Here is a 23,288-nt window from a genome sequence, read left to right as displayed (position 1 = left end):
AGAAAAATTCTCAGTATGACATGTAATTGTAACAACAAAAGTCACCTTAAGCTCCCAAACCGGAGATAGGAAGCCTTTTGAATTTGGACTGGTAGTCACTCTCTCACAGGATGGAACAATAATGGAGGGCATCCACAGAAGGAAATCAATGGAGGAGGGATTTGAGAGAGAGAGAAAGCACTACATTCATGTATGTTTAAAGTAACCCTTTAATGAAACAATATGCTTCGGTTTTATATCACAGGAAATAAAGGGAAAGAATCAAAAGGCGAAGGGAAAGAATTGGGGGAGTAAGTGAAGGGAGAGAAAAACTGATCAAGGCACATGAATGTAGAAACACAAAAGAAAAAGAAAAAGAGTTGAAGGCAGAAGGACACGTACAAACAAGGTATGACTCTCAAAAAAAAGAAAAAATAGAACAGAGATTAGCACTAGGATATACGCATAGCACAAAAACAACCACAGAAAACAAACATACAAAAGAAAAGAAAAAAGAGAAAGAGAGAAAAAGAGAGAGACATAACACAGAAACACATTTTAAAGAAGTAATATCCTTGTCTTGTAACCTTCTTGAATGAAGCTGTTAAAGATGACCAGAAGTGTAGCGTTTTTGTAAGTATAGCCATATGCGGAGCCATGACATCTTCTACTGGTCCCCACAGGCTGGGTGACATTAATCTAATGGTTATTCTCGTCCAAAGGTTAAAAGTTGTCCACTTCCATGCATGACAATATTTTATCTTCTCCTGCATCTCCTAAAAAAGAACGCTAGAAATAATAAATAATACATCCTCTTCAATTTTTTGACATTTCACTTATAGAAAAACCATGAACTGTATTCCCCCTTTATACTGACAGAGAGGCATTCCAAAACTGGCACATATTTTGGTTTACATAAATCAGTCTTGCAACTGTAATTTTAACTGGAAATTGGCAAAATCTCTTATTTCTTGCATATTGTAATGAGTGAATTTTTTTACAACCTGAATTTTTTTAAATTTTTTTTTAAATATTTTTTTTTTTTTTTTTGAGAGAGACAGAGGGCAAGTAGGGGAAGGGCAGAGAGGGAGACACAGAACCTGAAGCAGGCTCCAGGCTCCCAGCTGACAGCACAGAGCCCAACACAGGGCTCCAACTCACAAATCATGAGATTATGACCTGAGCTGAAGTCGGCCTCTCAACCAACTGAGGCACTCAGGCACCCCTATAACCTGAATTTCTAAAAGGTGCCACCATGGGGTAATGAAAAGAGGATGTTAATGTACTGCATTCCCATAAAATATTTGAAAATTTTCATACAATCCTAAAAACTTACTTTCTTCCATTTTTAGCATAATAAATAAATCATATAAAAATTCTGTAGTTTACTTTATATATAAAACAATCATATTTGAGTCTTACCGGGCATGGAGTAGCAAAGTTTTCAGTTCCTTTCCGTTTCTTTCCTTTGCAGAAATAACGTGGAGAAACCATCTATATAACCCTCTAGTTATAAATCAAATCCAAGATATTGTTGGACAATGAGATGCTTTATTAAATTTGATACAGTTACTATATAAGAATTCTGTGAAAAGAATGGGGTATCAAATTACTTTGGATCTAGGCCTCTGCATTATAAAGTCTGTCCCCAGAAGATGTCCTCTCACTATATCCGATGGCTGCAAGCATACAGATGACCAAAAAGCAGCAATATTTTTCCCACCTAGGTTTCAACTGACTTGCCCTGGGTATTACAAATCCTCCTAGCACAATAAGAAAAAAATCCCAATCCCCAGTCTACATATCATCTCCAAGCAGGTGAGATGGATGAAGCACCGGGCCAGCCCTACATTTGTGCTTGGCCTGAGGTCCACACAGGATCAGCCTTGGGAAAGCCATCTTCCCCTCAACCAGACAACTCTACTTGAACTATTCCGAGACTCCTTGGAGGGGTGAAACTTCTGGAAAAAAGAAAGAGGGCAAGAGAGAGAGAAAAGGTTTGAATATTGAAAGGAGTATACAAATGATCAAATTCAGCTGCACCAGTGCTGAGGCGAAGGATGAAGTTGGAAAACAAGCAGCTTTGCAAAATGCTCTCTGGTATGACAAGAACTGACCAGAGTGCCATTGTCCCTGACATATCATTGGTGAAGACCACCCATTTTCTTACCAGGCAAGGGCGTCTCTACAATGAGGTGCTTGTGGTTGGTAAACAGTTCAGTGGAGTCTTGCTCTATTGATCTTTCTTCTAAGTCTGATTCTGGGATGGTAGTACAGCCACCTACTTGGAAAAACACAGACAGTATTTTAAGCAATATGCAGGAAAATCTGCCTCTCCACACGGCAACCACAGCTTGCCGCAGCTTAAGAACGTGCCAATCATAAAGATAACAAATGATGTGACAATAATCTTCAGGAGCAGACCAAACAGAATAATCTTAAATGTCTCTCTTTTGGGTGAAAATACAAGGAATGAGTTATTGCCCCCAAAGACATATTATGCCAATATCACTTAGCAACAGCAACAATGGTGTTGCCTTTAAATTTATTTTTTTTTAAGTCAGAAAGGACAAAACCTATTGCATATGTGATATCATAATATAATGGCGCCCCAGCAGGAATTCTCTTTAATACCACAGCATCAGAAATATAAAAAACAAAGCACATTGACCACGAGGGAATAAAACCTTTCTTGAGCAAAGAGGAAGGGTGCTGGTATTCTGAGACGGTGATTGTGGTGGTATTTCTCTGGAATTTGAGTCTATCCCTGCATCCCAGCACTTCACAGCACAGACACAAACACTTCATAATTCAGCAGCAAAGCCATAAGCTGCACTGTGGAAGCTTTCAATTCCAAGGCAATTCCACAGTGACTTGAGGATGAGCCAGCACCACTGCACTTCTGAAATATTGGGTATAAGTCGTTTGATTTTATTCACCAAAATCTTGTAGGGGAAACTCATGTGAGAATTTCTTGACTATATCTGCAACTTGATTTGACTAATTTGCCATCATTTCCTGGAAAGGTACTGACATGCTGTATACTATACATATTTTTTTCCAAAGCCATTCTTCTTGTTAATGAAGTGTGAATTTTTTTTTCCTTTTCTGAGGCTTCTCACGCAGAGTCCAAAGCCTCTGTACTCAAATTTGGCTTTATGTAGGAGGGGGTTTATAAGGAAAAAGAGGGTATCTCAGCACTGATTTGCAAACCACATCCTTCAAATGAAGAGGAAGTGGCATGAAGTTCTCCAAGTCTGAAGGAGAACACACCTTACCATTCATCTCTCTGCATCAACTCTGAAAAAGAAACCGATGCCCAGGGAAACTTGAAAGAAAAGCATCTCCACATTCATAAAATAAGAATCAGAGGTAACCTCAGAGGTTCCCCAGCAGGAAATGTTAGAATTCTTCATCAGTGCAATGGAACTTGCCCGGCTATATCTGAAAATGGCATGGGCCCCATCCAGAAGGAGGACCAGACTTATTTTTAATCTCTTTCCAAAGTCTGTAGATCATGGTAACAATAACTACCATTATTAAGTACTTTCTAAGTGCTAGAAACTCTGTCCATATTATCTCATTTAGTTCCTAGAAACTATGAAATAGATACTATTATTCTCATCTTACACATCAGAAAACTGAGATCTCACGAGATGCAGTAACTTGCCAAGGTCATACAGCTCCTAAGGAGTAAGACCGAACTCACACCCAAGTTGACGACTCCTAAAGCCCATGTTATCTAACCACTTACTTTAGGACTCTCAGTTGCAGCATTAGCCAAAGAGATACTGTGGCTGCAGCTCTCAGGTGTCAGTGAGGCTTTATCCCACATGGCAATCCACTGAGTGTGGCTGCCAGGAGTGCTGTTTAGAGTATTGTGAGGCCAGGGCAGGCCCCAAGCTGCTGGGACCTTGAAGAAGACCAAGAAATACCATCCTTCTTCGCCTCTTGGCCCCTCATCCAATTGAGGGGGAAAAAAAGGGTATGTAGGGTGAGGGAGAAATACTTCTCTAAGACTAATGATAGGGAAGAACAGAAAGAAGGATGTGCTCCCTGCAGAACAGAACCTGATCTTAAGAAAAAAGGACCAAGAATGATTTGGTTTCTCATTGTAAAGTCAAAAATCAGGTTAAGGCATCTCTGGGGAAGTGGGAGGGAGGAAGTAGGGTGAGGCCAGGAATGTTCTACTCATGTAGCTATCCTCACACACAAGGAAACTTCAGGCATGGGGAAGAAGTGTACCCAGCTAACAGATGGGAAGAGCGCAGTGATCGGTTAGTGGTATCTGCCATGTTTGTGGAGAGAGGTAGGGCTCCACTGATTAATTAGTGTCCACCTTTTATTCTAGCTGACTCAATATTGAGGCAAGACAGACGATAAAGACCTCCCAAATCCCACTGCAGGGCTGACTAGTCACTTGCCCTGGGAATCCCATCCCCCCTTTTTGGAGATGCCACCATGCAGCCATACTGACCAACCATATGCCCAGAGTTTCTGCCCTCCCAGCTTGGAAGAAACAATAAGGTATGGGATCTGGAATTTTGACCAATGGGAAACGGGAGAAGGGAAAAAGAGGGAAGAAAATTCCCCTCCTGCTTCTCCTGGGTAGACTCTAAACTATTATTTCACTTTTGTCAACCCCTAGAAAAGTGCCTCCCTGTGCAGGGTAGATGTACCTGCTGGGTCTCTTCCCTTTGTTTTACATCACATATTTCCTTGATCCCCTTGCCTTTTTCCTCATCCCTGAGTTTGCCAAATAAACCATCATTTTAATCCTTACCTCGGGCTATGATTTATTGTAAAAATCATTGATACTGGAAGTAGTTCTAAAAAGCTGGCCTTCAACATAGAATTTTGAGGTTAGAATGCCCATCTATGTGAAAGAAATAGGGGCTCTGTGACTGGAGATAAACAGGATAGGAATAACCCTGTTACGTAATTATGTAAGTTTTCATCCATGGCTAACTAGAATGAAGTGCATGTAGAGGTCAAGAATGACAGATCAAATAGCTGTGGAGTGGAAATATTTATAATTATAAGCATGCCAGAATAGGGTGGCTGCTTCTGATGACTAGATATCCCAGAAAAATAGAAAATGGCAAAGTTTGGGGGAGCTCATAGGCAATGAATGAAAGGCACATCCGGAAAGTCAGAAGCCTACTTTGGCCTTGCTAATTTAAGTGAGATCATTGGACCCACAGCACTGGATATCACCAAGGAGCCTTTTAGAAATGCAGAATCTTAGGCCGCACCTCGCAGTTACCGAATTTGAATCTGCTAAGAAGGACAGATGAATATATCTGATGAGATTTTCATTAGGAAAAAAAAAATATTTGTTTGTTAAAAACTTAAGAGTAAGCAGTAAAATAACAGAAATAAAGTATAAAACTTCCAGACTAACAGAGACCCTCTGAAGCCTATCCGTGGAAGTGGAGCCTGGTTTCCACAGACACTAGATGAAGTGCCCTTGGCTTAGAGCCTGTCCCATCAAAGGATAAGGGAAAGAAAAACCACAGCTGGATGAAATCATCCAAACACACATGGTGTGTGCAACACATAAGAGCCAACAGGCAAAAGCAAGTGAGAGCCGGGGATCTCCTGATCGGGAAATCATAGTCCTATGGACCTAGTGTGTGCTGGGCAATTGGCTATGAATTTTCAATGCATTAGCTCACACAATCCTCAGACAACCCTATCAAGAAGGGTTTATTGGCCCCATTTTATAATTATAAATGTATTGATATTAATTTGTGTTTTTTCCTCAGCTTTCCCTCGGCCCTGTTCCTCTTTCCACAAAGTTTCCGCAGGCCATTTTGTGCTTCCCTGCTTCAGAAATTTGTACTGGGGCCAAATCAAAAGTCCACTGAAGATACTTTCTTTTCTAGCCTTGGTCTTCCATGACCTGAGCTCACTGAAGATATGAAAGTGCCTCTGGGGAAAGATTTTCTCTAGTAATTCAGAAGATTAAAGAGACCCAGGCTGGACGACCCCAAGGGAGCAAGGTATCAAGGGATGGAGTCATCGACACAAGGAGGGCTGGGCATCAGGAGCCCCAAACTCAGCAAGGACTCCCTTATGCACCAGGCCTCTGCTGTGGGGTTAGGCAATGAGGCTGTTGACAGTACTGCGGCCTCGTTTTCTGAGTCCCATATGGAGATAGGAGCCAAGGAAGGTGGGGTGGGCAATAATAACTGAGACTAAATTTCCCACCTTCCTGCTAGGAAAGAAAATAAAATAAAACTTTTGACATTTTTTGCATCCCTCACTTAGCTTTGCAAGACTAAGTGTCAGGCCTGCTAGAAAGTCTCAATTAATTAAATGTAAACCTAGAGATTACATCATTTGCCAAAGGTCACACAGCAAGTCTACATGAGCTGTAGTCTAGCTCTTTCCATTGCAGCCATGCTTCTCAAAAGGACCAGTTTTTAAAATCTCCAACCTAAACAAACTACTAAAGTACTTTTCTAAAATGTGATAACAATAAAAGGAATTACTAGAAAAACGAAATGCATAAAAAAGCAACCCTCGTCCATTAGTAGTAGATTCAATCTTTGAAAAGTACTCTGTCAGTTGCTACAAGTTTCTAAACACTTACTCTAGATTTTAGGTAACAAAACATCTGCAGGCAGATGCCAGTCTTCTGGCCACAAGTTACGATCTACCTTAATTAATATGATATACAGAATTAGAGTAATAATAATTCAGCAAACTCCTAATTATCTAAAGTTCAGATAGCCAGAAAACTCATTTTGGCAACAGGGGCTTATCACAACTTATGTATCTCTGTTTTCCTCAAATATCTGGCTGGCAGTTCTCTCAATGCACAGTGTCCAGGGCAGTCCCCTTCTCCCTGCCAGTGGAGGGTGTCCAGGTTCCCCAATTCCTGCTGCTGTCACAACTATGGGAATCTACTTCTATTTCTGTACTCTTGTATAAGAGGAGCTTCATTAAGAGAATCTGGGATCAGGAGTTGGAGTTCTGGATGCATATTCATAAGAGAGCAATATTGTAAGTGGTAGGTTACTCCTGCAGGTAAAATTTTAAAACATGAAGCATGTATGATGAATTATGAACCATCAGCATAGAAGCATTTGAAACAAGATGGTTTATAAATTGGAGATTACATGTTTAGGAGGATGTTTTTGAGGACTTTTACCATGCTGCCTATTCCTCTGAATTGTTAGCGAATCATGTGCAAGCTCATTTGTGTTAACCACACCTATATGTAAAAATTTAGTTTTTTGCAAGTTAATAACACATTAACACATATAGCAATCCCCATGTATCCAGAAAATTATTTATGTAGAAACCTTACCTAAAATTCCAAATAGGAGTTCACCCTATATTTATAAAGATAATTCAATTCTAGGTTGTTTTTTGTTTTTTTTTTTTTTTAGGCAGTCCAAACTATCCTCAAACATGTTCCTGAATTTAAAAGCAAATTATCAGATGGTTGAACTTCTTCCTTATCAGGTGGAATACATTTTCTCAACAAGGGAATTTTCCAACACTAAGGAATTTCTACCCGCTGTCAGAAAAGTAAACAAATAAAAATAATGATAAAAAAAAAGACCCTTGGGCCCTATCTGTAGGTTGCTACTGTGGCATTGACTATAAAACTTATAGAGTTCAAAGGTCAAGATAGGGGGCCAGGAAGAAACAAATGGGACTATCATCTAGAATACCACATAGAGATCAAAATCAGAATGTAAGGTAAGCATTGGTAGGCTGACAAAGGTGTAACCAGCTAGCTGTCACGAAAGAAAAGCAATCTGTAGTGTCTGCCCATTTCCATGGTGTCAATACTCCCATCACGGCCAATTTCAAGTAAGCAAGGTGACATCACAAGTAAGGCGCTTAGCAGAGCGGCACAGGAGCTCACAATTAGATAGCACTTTCACCATACAGACTTTGTAGACACCAACCTCAAGAGCACAGATAACAGTAAACTGCAGTAAAATATTAGTGAAGAGTTTTGAGGTATATTACCTTTGTTCTTAATACAATGTATTTGATTATACATTTACATAATTTAGTTTTTAATAATGCCTGAATTTATCAACGAGCTCACAGAATTCCTAAAAATTCAACAATTGGCTGTCACGAGCTAGTGAGAGCCAGCTCTAGCACTGAAAGTCGGCATGGTATACGAGATTTAATGCTATGTTTTGAGCCCTCAATTCAAACTGTGGCACAGCATTTATGAGCCAACCAACCCTCTGGAGCAAGTTATTTCACTTAAATGAGCCTCAGTTTCCTTATGTATAAAATAGAGACTATGGCATTCCTACTTCATTAGAGAGAAATTGATGAGGGCGTATAAGTGCCTGGCACACTGAAAAACACAACTAAGTTTTGACTATTTATTTTCAGATCAAAGTTAGGAACTCTAACAGAAGAGTAAATAGGCCAAGATAAAAGTCCCTAAAGGTGGGAGTCTGAAAGGGCAGGTTCACACAGGCTGATGCACGAATGGGTCAAAGACACAGCTCTGCAGCAAAAAAGAAAGTACGCAGAAACCTTAAACACGTGGCCACCTCTGAAGTTGACTACTCTATTTTACTCATGCCCTATCTTACATATTTCCTTCTATTTGATTAGCTGAGTTTGAATATTTGATTTTACCCCCAGGTGAATCCTGGTGGCCCAGCTTACCTGCCTCACTATCCACCTTATAACCCAAATAGCCTAAACCAGGGGTTGGCCAGATAACAAATATTTTTTAAGGTCTGCAGGCCATCTGATCTTTGGTACAACTACTCAATTTTGCCACTGAAGTGCAAATGCAGCCAAAGACAATATGTAAACATGAATGAGGCCTGGTTGTGTTCCAATAAAACTTGATTTACTAAAATAGGCAGGAGGCCATATTTGGCCTATGGACCATAAATAGTTTGCCAACCCCTGGCCTAATCCAAGGCTCACAGAAAGCCACTCTTCATACAGTATCCAGAGGCATTTAACACTGGTAGATCACCTTATAGTATTACTATAATAACTGGAAGAAGGAGGAGGAGGATGAAGAGGAAGAGGATGAAAAGGAGGAGAAAGAGAAGTAGTAGTTTAAAAGCATATTTTTTCCAGGGCGCCTGAGTGGCGCAGTGGGTTGAGTGCCTGACTTGGGCTCAGGTCATGATCTCAACAGTTAGTGAGATCTCATGGTTCATGAGTTTGAGCTGTTGTCACTGCAGGGCCCACTTCGGATCCTCTGTCCCTCCCTCTCTGCCCCTCCCCTGATCTCTCTCTCTTTTTTTAAAAAAAATAAGTAAACACTTTTAAAAAAGCATATTATTTTCCCTACTGCTACAGTGTTCTTTTGGTTTGAGCAGTGATAAATTATTTTTTTAATAGACTACTTTTCAGAATTATTTTAGATGTTCAGAAAAATTTAGCAGATAGTACGGCAAATTTTCATATATCTTCTGCACAGTTACCCCTATTGTGATAACTTGCGTTAGTATTGTACAGTTGTTATGATCAGTGAACCAATTATTGTTGACCATAGTCCACAGTCTATTCAAATTTCCTTAGTTTTTAACTAGTATCTTATTTCTGTTTCAAGGTCCCATCTAGGACACCAAATGACATTAGTAGTCATGTCTCCTTTGGCTCTTCTTGGTTGTGACAGTTTCTCAGATTTCCCCTTGTTTTTGATGGCCTTGACAGTTTTGAGAAGGATTGGTCAAATACATTACAGAATGCCCTTCTACTGGCATTTGTCTGATGTTTTTCTCATGATTAGACTGGGGAAAATTTTTTATAGGTTTCTTTTTATAAATTTTTAAGGTTTCCAATATTTTAGAATTGTCTCCAGGTGTTTACCTTTCCTTCTATCAAAAGTGAAAGTTGAGTAGGCAGTGAATGGAGAGGCCACTGAAGAGGAAAGAGGCCAACCGTGAGGCTTAACCTAGACTGTGAAGTTCACAGTAGTGGACCAGGCTGGATCTGGCTGCAGCACCCAGGGCAGAATATCAGTTGCTCCATGTGTAAAAACAGAGTCTTAACGAGAACTATCGGGAGGATTACATGAGACCACGTACACCTACTACAGTGCTCAGCACACAGTACACTTTATCACCTCTGCCCTCTATGAATTTTTTTTTTTTTGGCATAGATGTACATTCTGCACCACTTTTGTGGAGTCAAAGAACTTGAGCTTTCAGTTAACCGCCTTCATTTAATAGATATCAAAACAGAGGCTCAGAGATTGTAGTTCATGCCCCGAATGTCCCAGAGCGAGTTCTGATTCCCCTGCTTCCTACACCACTAGAGCTTTCTCAAGAACACCTCCTTTTCCAGAAAGATCTCAATGGATTTGTTTGTGTGTTGGCAGTCCTAACTAGTACTTCCTTTCAATGATACAGAAAATCCAGCAGGTTGGCAAGCTGTTCTTTGGGTATATTTTAGGACTTTGCTGATTTATTTTCTTGCTACAGTGACCTTTGCAGTCAATTAGGTGTATGGGTGAGAATGTTCCATTCCTTCAGGGAGGAAAAAAATCTTTTCTTCTTTTTTCTTCATATATGAAAGAGAAATCAAACAAGGTGACACTGAGAATCACAAACGACCCCAGATGCTGCTCTGACTTGCCAGCCAAAGAATTGTCTGTTTATGTGGCCTGAACTGCTACTTAGAATTAAAAACAGCAGAAACCTCAAATATACACAAGTGATATTTTTCATTTAATCAAGATTTAGTTGGTGGATAGAGTGTTTTTTGAGGCTAACATTCAGATTTCATTTCAAAGGTTTATAATTCATGTGAAGTGTGGGGAATGGGTGCTTTGAAAAGAATATTTCACTACTTTAAATATGAGGTGTTTCCCAAAGAGACTATGAGTAGTTTAAAATTTCTCTACAAATATAGCCATTGGGAAATGTTTTATTCCTTATCCCCCCCTCATCTCTTTATCTATTTACGTGTGTGTGTGTGTGTGTGTGTGTGTGTGTGTGCGTGTGTGTGCGTGTGTGTGTGTGAACACATACAAGCACACAGGCATATAGACATGTATAGTTTTCCTGATAATTCTCCTTTAGTGCGTTCATTCCTAACTGTTTTATTTTTATTTGTCTGTTTATTTTTAAGTAGGTTTCACACCCAGCACAGATCCGATTGTGGGGCATGAACTCACCACCCTGAGATCAAGAACTGAGCTGAGATCAAGAGTCAGACGCTAAACCAACTGAGCTACCCAGGCACCCCCTAACTGTTTTTAAATATTTTTTTTTCTAACCTAAGGACAATGTAAGCTTAGAAAGCCAAGTATCCTACTGTATGTTTGTATAGTGATTTTAGCTGAGTATTTAGAAACTTTTAGGCAAAGTTTGCCAGTGGAAGGAAGGCAGCAAGTAGAAGAAACGGAGACAGAGGATGAAAAGGAAAGGGGACGGGAAAGGATGAATCACCAACATAGTCTATGATTCTGTGTACACATTCCTATGTAAGATATTTGGGGTATCTTATTGAAGGTGTAGATGATCAACTATTTGAGCATAAAAAATACATTGCAGTTAAGAAAATGTAATGAAAAACAAGAGGTGTATAGCTAGGAAGAGTCATGGATAAAACACAGATTAAGGACTTACATAAGGGCTATGGTGGAGATAAAAAGCAAAAAGCTCTAATGGAAAAGTGGGGCTACACTTCCCCTGATCAATCCTCCACTGACCTCTCCTCTTCCAAATTGAACTTCAGATCAAAGTGTCTGGTCTGCCCCATACTTGGACTTAACCCTTCCTTAAGAGTACATCAAAATTGGTAAGGCGATGCTAGTTGGAAATTGTGTGTGTGTGTATATGTGTGTAACTCTGTTCTGTGCTTAAGAGCCATTCTGGGTTTAGAAAGGTGCTCACTGAACAAATGTGTTCCAGAAAAACAAAGCATATTCATATGTGTATATACACATATATTCATATGTGTATATGTATATATATATACATATACACATATGTATATATATACACACACATATATATACAGATATATATGATTGTTAACAGGCACACACCTCATCAAAATACATCTTGGAAAGAAAGAATGTACTGTACTGCTGAGCACGATAAATCAGGTTGATATCATATGATGATGCTGCTACAAATAAAGGAGGAACTGGAGGACATAAGTCCATATCTTTCTCATCTCCACCCTCCCATTCTGCACTTCTCTGCCCTTTACTTTGTTGTAATGTGGAAGCACCCAACCCTTAACCTGGTCCAATTTTATAGTTTCAAAATTGAGCAAAGCAGAAGAAGAAAATGCCCTTCTATTTAGTCCTAGGTGTCCAGTTCCAACATACAGTATTTGTTTTCCTATGATCTGTTTCACCCATTCTACAATATTTTTTCTCCCAGTATTTGCAGATGCCATGCTGACCATGTCGGCAGTAGCTCATCCACCAGCAACAGAAATAATGGCTACCCAAGAGAGGCAGGTGAAGGTCATTGTAATGTGTGTCTGACATGACGACCTATGGAATGTTTGGGAATCCAATCCTGCTATTTAATAATAAGCTTTGATCCCCCCACACACAGTGAGAACTTGAAATGTGTTCAAGACTATGCATGTACCTATGTTTGAAAATATTTCCATTTCACACCTCAGAGCAGAGACCAAGAGTGTGAATAAAAGAGAGTCTAATATATTTTAAGAGGTCTAGCATGTGTCTCAACAAGCTTTAAAATCCCCATAAAGGCTAAATACTAAGTCCCTTGGGGCATAAGGGCTCCAGTCAGAGAGTCTGGACTTAAGAGAGCAGGGTGCTCCTGGCATTAAGATGTTTCCACAACTTGAATAATGATAGGTGTCCAAGTATTCTTTTAGCTGGACCACCATTTATAATTTAGGTCCACTTGGTACAGAGAATTAAGAAACACAGGACCATAGCCGTTTTCATCCATTGATAATTATGTAAACAGAATGTACCAAGCAGAAAAAGTCTTATTTACAAAAAACCAAGCACAGTCCATAAATCCTACAGATTGGAATGGATCCAGGTTAAGAATTTCTCCAGATGTCAGTCTGTAAACAGGGTTTCATAAAGTGAATTCCCCAATTAATTGTTGGCAAGAGTGATCTTTACACTACACACATGCATTATGACCCCCTACCATATGTAGGTGAATTGTTGTCTGGCCCTATAGATCATTAATCAGTTGTGACACAACTCAGGAGAAAGAATCTGGGGTCAGCACAACTTCTGATATGGAAAGAAGATACCATAAAATTACTGCTCAGGAACTCAGAGCTGAAGGAAATGAGAACTCTTCCTATTTATTTGCATTACATCTGTTTTTCTAACACATTTAGTTCTTAACCTGGAGCACTTGGAAAGACACACACCCAGTAAGAACATAAACATGAACCTTAAAAAAAAATGAAAAAAACCTACCCACTATTTTGTTAAAGTGTCCAATCATAATGTTTTCCCACATGTTAACAAGGCTATTAAATCCTCCAAACAGGAATACAAAAGTATTACCCAGCCATTGTGAGAAGGTGGGGAAGAAGAGAAAGTTAATATTTGTTTTTCCTTGCCAGTTGATCAATGTCTGGAGCACTCTGCAATGAAATACAAGATCTATTGTCTTTCAACTAGATCTTTTCTATACTGATAAGTACAGTATTTCCTTGTTCAAAAAGGTGATTGTGGTTTTTAATTTCCATTTTGTTTCTAAACCCTAAGGAAATCCAATGTACAACTGGAAAGAGACATGATTTTAAGACATTTCCATTTCAAATACTTTCCTCTCCTAACTCCCACTTCAGAGACTAACTCTCTCTCAAAAGTACACACGCACAAATAAAACATTATAGCCACAGTTGAGAAAGAAAGGAAGCCAATAGTTCTGCAATAATAATTTCTTTTAAAAAATGAAATGAAATAGTAAGAGCATAACTTTACTCTGCCTGGACACCACATAATAAGAGAGCCAGTGTTCTTCACAGCTTCCCTCTTGCATCAAGTGGCTGTTAATTCCCCCAATGACCCTGGCAACATTTCTTCAACTTAAGTTTCTTTCCACAACCCAATTAAAAGCCATGATCCTGACCAAATTGTGTTGTTTTTAATAATTACAGAGTCTAGGTGGTGATTATGAAATGAAGAGTTCAGTTGGGTCACTCCAGCTACAAACAGAGAAAAGAGAAAAGAGCCCAATGGCTCTGGAGAGTGCCTGTTTCATCATATTCTTCACATACAATGAGGAACCTGAATAAACCCTCAGGACTCATTCCAAAGCAACTTTATTGTCTAGTGATATATTTCTGTAATTGTCCATTAAATAATGTCATTTCTTGCAGTAAAGGGAAATGTACACAGGATGGTAAGTTAGCCCACTGATTGCAGAGAGGGGCATCCTGAAAAGGGGAGTGGCAAGGCAAATATCAGTGTATCTTGAACAAAGTTACATAAGTCTGGGCCTTAGTTTCCTTTTCCCAGAAAAGCAGAAAATATAGCATTTGCCTTATGAGAGAAAAAGATTAAGCTAGTTAATGTCCATAATAGAGTTATCACAAAGCCTGGCAAACGGTAAGCTCCCAATAAATAAATGTTAGCTATTATTTTCATGATTAACCCCAAACATACATTAGTCATTACAGTTACAGCCCATTACACATGAAACTGCAAGCCATGAGGACAGCACAAATTTTTATTTGACAATCTAAAAAACGCTCAAGTGAAAACTGAAGATAGGGTAAGCAGACCAATGGTGGAATGCTTCCAGCTGGACCCAGTGGCCAATACCAAAACTGTCAACATGGCATTAAAATAGTTCACTTGAAAACAGTGCATGCATTACTTTTAAGATGAAATAAATTAATATAACACTGTATGTTAACTACACTGGAATTGAAATAAAATATAATGAATAAGTAAAATTTTAAAACAATTTTAAAAAGATAACATCACTGATTAAGTTACTGTCATAGATAACTACTCTTCTGAGATCACAAGGAATTTTTTAAAAAAGGCTCACATGATGACATGATCATCATCATCATCACCGTCATTATCATCAGGGGTGCATAATCACATTCATTGTTTTCTATTTACCAGCAGTGCCATTATTACTGAGAAACGCAAACCCACAAGATAATATGACATAAATGGATGAAACATTAAGATAAAAGGGTAAAAGAGTGGTAGGTTTGCTTTCTCATGGGAAATTGAAATGGCCAGCAGATGAACCTTAAAAGAGGAAGTCTGCTGACCTAGTGTTACTAAACATAGGAGGCAGCCAAGGAGCGAAGGAATAAAGCAACGTATTTAAATGTATGCCTTGAAGGAAGCAAACAGCAATTATTTTTATATGACTTTAATTCTCCTAGTGAATACTTTATAGGTGTTGGCAAGTCTTTCTGGAAAAGGAAGGGATTATTAATGAAGGATTCAGTGGCAAATGCTCACCAGTGCTCTACGAAATAGTGCTTAACAAAGAGTCATTCAGTTCATCCCTCATCTCTAAAGATATAGAAATTTTAAGATCCTTAAAAAAACAGCAAAGTATTACATTCATACATGCAGTCCTTTCTATTTCAGTTTCTAGATGATTTTCTAGCCTGCAAGGTAAAAACAAATAAGCTTCCCATGGGAAAATAAACACATAGGGAGAAGGAGGTAATTATTTTTCTCTTATGCAAAGAGTAGGTACCGAATATATACACTATAATGTAGACAGAGATTCAAAAAGAAATTCATGAAACTTGAGGGAACACATAGGAAACAGTGCTTTAAAAAGTTATCTTTGAAGAATGTTCTACCACATGATTCCAGGATTGCAGCTGGTGACAGCCCATGAATGTACAGGCTAGTCACTGTGGGGAAATGCCCAGTTGGGTCATGTATTCTATCTTGTTTCCCAAACAACTTCACCCATCCACTCTAGCATATCCTCATATCATATGAAATGAAGTCTCTCTGGCTAACGTCTTGCTCTTAAAATTCTCAAGTTACTTCAAGAGCATAACATCTTATGCCAGACTGTCTGAGTTCTAATTCCAGACGCACCATTATTAGTTGTTGTTGTTTTTTAATTAGTTACTTATTTTTCCTGATTAGGAGGAAGTGATGGAAACCAAAATTCATTCGATTTTTTACATAATATTATTTACCTTTGCCACAGGGCAGCTAGAAAGTAATTACAGCAGAATGTAGTATAGAAACTCTTATGCCTACTCTCCAGCACACCACATTGCTCTGTGAACCAGAAGTGGATTCTCAAAAAGTTCCTTACGTTAGTTGATACTTATCTTTAAGAAGTGAACCTTACTGAATGAGATAATACATGGAGAATCTGTGAGACCTACTAAGTAGATGCAACAACAAAATGTCCAGCCCAGAAAAGAAGTGAGATCACAGTAGTAATTTGCATGGGAGCTAAAGTTAAAAAGAAGCACTGGGGCACTTGTAATTCTAGTTCTTGATAATAGTCATTTGTGGATGAAAGAACTGCAAAGGAAGGTACAAAGACTTCTGTCTGCTTGAGAAACGTCTCAAACCAAATGAAAAAGGATCCATCTTATTTCTACTGGGGCATCAAGTTATAGCCTGGAACAGTTTATTTTTCTCAGGCTACTTCAAATCTAAATGTGCTTTTAAAAGCAAGCCCAATGAAAGATTAGATAAATAATTGGACAATGTTTTTTACACTCTGGTAACATAAACATTTCAAATTCCTCCCTAACTCCTCACTAGCATAAATCTCTAATTCCAGAGAAGGTGAAATATCCTTAAAGTTTAAACATTACTGTGAATTATTCACATTTACCTCCATTTCCATTTTACACTTTTTTTGGCAATAAAAAGCCAGGTTTCGTCCAAGCTATGGTACTATGAGTCTCTTCCAATTGTAAAACAACTTGGACTAACCCCAGCTCTCCTGCCTTTGAAGATGGAACACAGCAGCCCTGCCCAACACTCTTCTTTCTTACCTTCTATGCATCCCGCGCTGCCCTTTTTCAAACCACACCTTTATAAACAGAGGGGAAATGTGAAGTTGTCTGCCTACAACTAACTATGGAAACAATTTTTAAATGGTGTCAAATATAAAAGAGATAGGTTGAAAGAGGTGGTGAGGCAAGAAAACATCAGGGAGAGGAGAGGTCTCGCTGGCTGAAAAAAGGGAGATCCAGAGCAAGACCTTGCTGGGAGAAGCAGCTCACGGGAATGCCACAGGGGAAGAAAGGAAGGGAGGCAGAGATGGAGGAAAGCAAAGGGTGTGCAAAGGGCAGAGGGAACGAGGATGGCCAGCTCACAGTACAATCCATTATTATATAAAACACCAAAGTCACGATCAATAATTGGTAGTTATTATAATAAATATTATGAAGACTGAATGACCCAATGTCAGACAATGAGGCAATGATGATGCTGTTAGGAGTAGAACCTGGGTCTCCCATGCCATGAGCATTTTTCCAGCAAAGCACATTGTGGTGCAGAGAGAAAGACATAAGACGGAAATTGAGGGGGCTTCAAAGAAGTTCAAGGGTACAAGGTAGACACATGCAGTACAGATAATGCAGATGACTAAAGACTCCAAACTGTGGGTTCTGAGGAGAAAAAACTGGGTGCAATTTTTGCACAGGAATATGAAAAAGAAGACCATGGTACATGAAGGGACAAAATCAGGGGCTTCTTTATGATAGCTGAATAATAATTATGTTAGTACCATTTTGAGTATTTATTGTGCGCTAGCTATAGTACTATACATGTTTGCTCATTTTCAGCAACCTAAAACAGTGGTTATTAGTGTCTCATTTCACAGGTGATGAACCTAGGCTCTAAAAATTGACTTGCTCAAAGTTACATACATTGTGAGAGAATCTGTTATATGCTGACTCCAAAATCCAAGTCTTAAACCATTCTATTATCTTGCTTCTCCCTGACAGAAAGAAAAGACACAATGGATCTTGAATTATTGTTTGAAGAGTACGAATCTTAGATTGGCAAAATAGGATCATGGCATGTACCTTATATCCTCAAAACCCACCTATCCCCATCTCTTGCTCCAAAGAAAAGTAAAAGGGCTGGGGTGCCTAGGTGGCTCAATCAGTTGAGCGTCTGACTCTTGATTTCGGCTCAGGTCATGATTTCATGGTTTGTCAGATCAAGCTCCACATCAGGCTCTGCACTGACAGCAGAAAATAAATAAATAAACCTTACAAAAAGCAATAACAAAGAAAAGTTTATTCCAGGAATACAAAATTATTTGATTAATGTAATTCTTCAAACCGATTTATCAGAAAGGAATCTCAACAGAGGATAATATTCAACATGAACTTCTGATTTAAAGACACCTAGAGAACTAGGAACAACTATCTGAAATTCATAGGCAACATCAAATTTATGAGTAAAGCAGATAAAGACATTCAAGGCAAGATAAAGACAGTCAACGTAAAGATAAGGATCTTGGCCATCTATCACCACCATTATTTAACATGGTTCTAGAAATTCAAGGCAATGTAATAAGGTAAGAAAAAAGGAAAAAAAGTATGTTCTAGAAAAAAAGTTAAATGATCATAATTTCTTAATGATATGATTATATACCTAAAATATGTACCAAATATATATTCCAAGAATATGAAATAAAATCTGTCTGAATAGGTAGAAGATTGTATGTGCGCACACACACACACATTGATCATTTTCCTTTGCATTAACAATATCCACCTAGAAATGTAATGGAGAAATTCTTATATTCAAAAGGATACCAACTAATTTTTTTTAATGTTTATTTATTTTTGAGATAGAGAGAGACAGAGCATGAATGGTAGAGGGTCAGAGAGAGGGAGACACAGAATCTGAAACAGGCTCCAGGCTCTGAGCTGTCAGCACGGAGCCTGACGCAGGGCTCGAACTCACAGACCGCGAGATCATGACCTGAGCCGAAGTCGGACACTTAACCGACTGAGCCACCCAGGTGCCCCAATTTTTTTTTTAATAATAAAAATAACTACAAAAAAGCTAAGAAGAAATGCCAAGGCCTATAGGCATAGAACTAAATGTTTATGGACAAACATAAAACATTTGATTACACAAAGGAAAATACAGTAAGATTCAATATAAAAAGATGTCAATTTTCCACAAATTGACTTCAAATTGTAATGCAATTCCACTCTAAATCTCAAAAGAATGTTTTAACATAACAGTATAATGCTAAAGTTCATAACAAAGAATAAATGGTTGAGAAGAACCAGGAATAGTGAAAAAACAATGATGGACACTTTGTCTCACCAACTTTAAATGCTATTATACAGTTATGACAATTACAACAGTATTGCTTTCAAAGTCAGAATAGATGGAGAGGAAAATGGAATAGCACCTGAGATAGTCCCATTTATATAAAGAGATTTATATTTTACAAGTGTATTTCAAATTAGTGGCAAATGATCTATTATCCAATAAATTGTGCTGGAATTTTGGGTAAAATAGTGGGAATAATGAAAGCTAGATAAACCAAATAAAATTCAGATGATTAAAATAGCTTATGGTAAAAATGTAAGAAGTAAGAAAAAGCAAATATTTAGAATCAATATAGAAATAAATGAATAGACTTGACTATCGAAAGGGAAGTCATGTTACAAACAAAAATCCAAACAAATTAAGAAAAATTTAAAACAAAAATAAAACCTCAGAAAAAAATATTTGTGACATATATTATAAACTGAGGGTTGATGGGGGGGTGGTAGGGGAAGAAGGGAAAATGGGTGATGGGCATTGAGGAGGGCACTTGTTGGGATGAGCTCTGGGTGTTGTATGTAAGCAATGAACCTCGGGAATCTACCCCAAAAACCAAGAGCACACTTTACACACTGTATGTTAGCGAATTTGACAATAAATTATATTTAAAAAATAACAAATTAACATTACAAAATTTTTTGATACACAGTACTCTTCAATCAATAATAAAAAGTGAAATTCTGATTGACAGAAACATGGGAAAGCATGAAAAAGTAACTCAGAAGGAAAAATATAAAAAGGATAATAGGACTAATGCAAATTATTACAAAGTTACCAAAAAATGGCTACAAATAGTTTTAATGCAACCTTAATAACCACAGATGCACAATTAAAATTCCTGTTTCCACTTTGATAACAACAAAGATTAAAAAAAAAAAGAATTATAATGTTTGTTTATTTTTGAAAGAGGAAAGGAGGGGCAGAGAGAAAGGGAAACAGAGGATACAAAACTGGCTCTGCGCTGACAGCAGAGAGCCCAGTGAGGGGCTTAAACTCATGAACTGCAAGATCATGACCTAAGCTGAAGTCAGATACTTGACCAACTGAGTCACACAGGTGCCCCATCACTGGTAAACTTATAAATCAAGAAGAAATTCCTGGAAAGCAAGTCAGAAGCAGAAGCAGGTTCTTCAATTCTAGGCCCTTACTCTTGGCAATAATCAAAAATGGGTATAATATCTTCATGTAGATGTTGGAAACAGCAGTACTTACAATAGTTAAAAAATAAAACTAAGTGTCCAATAATCAGGGTTACAACACCCATACACTCTCTGCTACATGCCTTTCACTCTAGAAAGATCTTACAGGTACTTTCTTGAACAAGCTCTGGTTTTCCACATTCCTTTGCTCTTTTTTAAATTATGTCCTCTTTTAAATTATTTCTACTCACCTGCTGCTGCTCATTTCAAATTCATTCAATTCAGTAAACATTTACTATGGGATGTCCTGAAGCCATCAGGAACTGATGTGGCACATTACATATTTATGTGGACTTAAAAATAATGTGAGGATTTGAGCAAGCAAATACTTTTTTAAATTTAGACTTAGCACACATCCTTCCTATCTTGTGTTGCTTTGTTGAGTGGTTCCTGTTGTGATTGCTGCAGTGTGTCTGTCCTATTGGTGGGAACTCCATTCCTCACCTATTTATGCCTGCTGCCGTAGGTTCCAGCCTCTGGGACAGAATTGCCAGACCAGGACTTAGTAATGTGGTGGCCTGTACCCCCTTATTTATATTTTTAAAATTATCTTAGCTATATCCTGTTGCGTCATTATCCTGGTATCTACAGTTTGACCTACTTGTCAGTGAAAATAGAAATCTATGTTTTCCTCAGACTAGCCTCATCAGTTCTGTAGAACTCAAAAGGAGCCTTCAGACCCACCAGTATGGAAATATTCCTTTTGGCTATTATATTACATGTCTTATATGAATACATTTAGCACAGGGTCTGATGTAGTAGATGCTCAGTGTTGACTTCTTATTCTCCCTGTCTCCTCCCTTTTGTTTTTGTTTTTGTTTTGGTCTTTTGATTGATATTGTGGGATCAGCCCACATATGATATATAGGTAGATAGGTAGGTAGGGAGACAGGCAGATAGGTAGATAGATCCATCCATCCATCCATCCACCCATCCACCCACCCACCCACCGTTGGTCCTTGACTCCTTCTCTATATAGAGTTCTCCCCTTTGATCCTTGGTATTCAGTTTCTCTAATTTTCTTGTTCATATACTTTGTTTTAACTTATTTATTGGGTAAACATATACTGAAAGCCATTGTTGTTCCAGTGATTGTGCTTAATTGTGGGATATACAAACCAGAGTAAAATAAAGAGTCTGGTGCAGGAGATGCACAAATGAAGATACTAAATCATGTGTGAAGTGCTCTCATAGGGATTTTTATAGGAAATATATAGGGGGTTTGAGAGCAAGGGTCTGACTCTAGGCTTGGGGCAGGAGGAAATTTTACAGATGAGGTGGTTGGCCTGTAAAGGCCAGAAGGTAAGAATGTGGACCTAGAGCCACATTTTTGGTTGGATTTGTATCATAGCACCACCTAAATAGCTGTGTGACCTTGGGTTAGTGATTTAACCCGTATATACCTCAGTTTTCTTCTCTGTATAGTGAAAATAATAAAAGCATTATCTTGTAGGGGTGTTACAGTATTAAATATTATTATATATAACAGAATAGCAATTGCTTCTTCAAAGTTCTTGATAAATGTTATCTACTGTAATCATTATTATTTCTATACTTTTTATCATAGTTATTATTATTATTCTTTAAACTGATCCATGAAGAATAAGACTTTAAAGGAAATTAGAGGAGGACATTCCTGGCATAAGATATCAAATCTTATGAAAAAGAAAGGAAAAAAACAAATAATCACCATGTTCAGCAAAGGCTCTCTGGAAGGCTCAATGATGTTTGACCCTGTGAAAAACAATTGGAAGAAAAACTGTCCAGAGAATATCAAAAAAGACAGAGAGAAGGAAAGGAAAAAATAAGAGAAATAGAAACTAAAGGGACAAAGATGTCCAGAAATGTGGACTCATAAAACATCTATCAATTGTAGAAATAAGGTATAATATGAAAGGTAAAACAAGTATAAATATGAAAAGAGGGCAGGGACCACATCCCTCTTTTATTTAAAAAGCCTGCATTGGCTCCACTTAGCTTTTCAGGGTAGAGGCTGAAGCTCTCACAATCTGGCCTGGTCTGGCCTTCACACTGGCTTCTTCCCAGCCTCCCCGAATGGGCACCACCTTTCACTACAGCCTTACTGGTCTATATAGGTTCCTGGGACTCATCCCACTGTACTGTATCTCTGTGCTTTTGTGATAGGAATGCCTTTCCCTTCTTCTTGGCCTAAACTCCTACTTGTTTTCCCCAAACTTACTCAAATGTTGGACAGGCCTTCCTTCCTGGCCCCTGACTCTGACTGTACTTGACTCAAGGACTTTGGGTCAATATTTGGCAAGGTAGAATGGGGTTGAGGATGGGTGGGAGAACCAAAGAGAAAAAAACACAAGTCACAATTTGATATCAAATCTTATGAAAAAGAAAGGAAAAAAACAAATAATCACCATGTTCAGCAAAGGCTCTCTGGAAAGCTCAATGATGTTTGACCCTGTGAAAAACAATTGGAAGAAAAACTGTCCAGAGAATATCAAAAAAGACAGAGAGAAGGAAAGGAAAAAATAAGAGTACATTAATCTGTTAAGAAGCTGGTAGTGAATATTTCTGAAAATTGTGCATGTGCGTGTGTGTACATTTAAATTCATGTGAGTGAAAAAGAAACTGAAATAGTATATGCTATGTATATTATGGCCTTTATTTTCTAAAAACACTGTAAGGGTAGAATGAGATCATTTAAATGACTTTGGAAAAGTTAGAATGTCATATAAATGTTAGGGACTATCATCATTCTGGAACCAATAAGGCTTTTGCCCCAAAACTCCCAGATAAACCCTCTTGGCAGGTAATACTTCTCCTAACTTTCATGAAAACAAAACCAGTCATCTATCAGCTGGGCCCTGTTTGTTACTACCAAGGGCTGTTCAGGTAAG

The 23,288-nt window shown here is 38.3% G+C and overlaps 1 protein-coding gene across 5 annotated transcripts in view; it reads right to left on the bottom strand.

Annotated features, from left to right (window-relative positions):
* Positions 1-1,510: 1,510 nt before the first annotated feature.
* BBS9 (Bardet-Biedl syndrome 9) overlaps positions 1,511-23,288 on the bottom strand; it is a 434,296-nt gene continuing 412,518 nt past the window's right edge. For 3 of the 5 annotated variants that reach the window (XM_042921788.1, XM_042921820.1, XM_042921805.1), the window contains 2 exons: positions 2,150-2,263; positions 1,511-1,940 (listed from right to left, as the gene is read on the bottom strand). In XM_042921788.1, the coding sequence (XP_042777722.1) occupies positions 1,909-1,940; positions 2,150-2,263 (146 nt within the window). In that variant the 3' untranslated portion in view covers positions 1,511-1,908. The remainder of the gene's footprint in view (positions 1,941-2,149; positions 2,264-23,288) is intronic. The other 2 variants (XM_042921795.1, XM_042921812.1) reach the window with 1 other exon arrangement.

This window comes from Panthera leo, chromosome A2 (assembly GCF_018350215.1).
Source record: "Panthera leo isolate Ple1 chromosome A2, P.leo_Ple1_pat1.1, whole genome shotgun sequence".
NCBI lineage: Eukaryota > Metazoa > Chordata > Mammalia > Carnivora > Felidae > Panthera > Panthera leo.
This window is presented reverse-complemented; position numbering and strand designations above follow the sequence as displayed.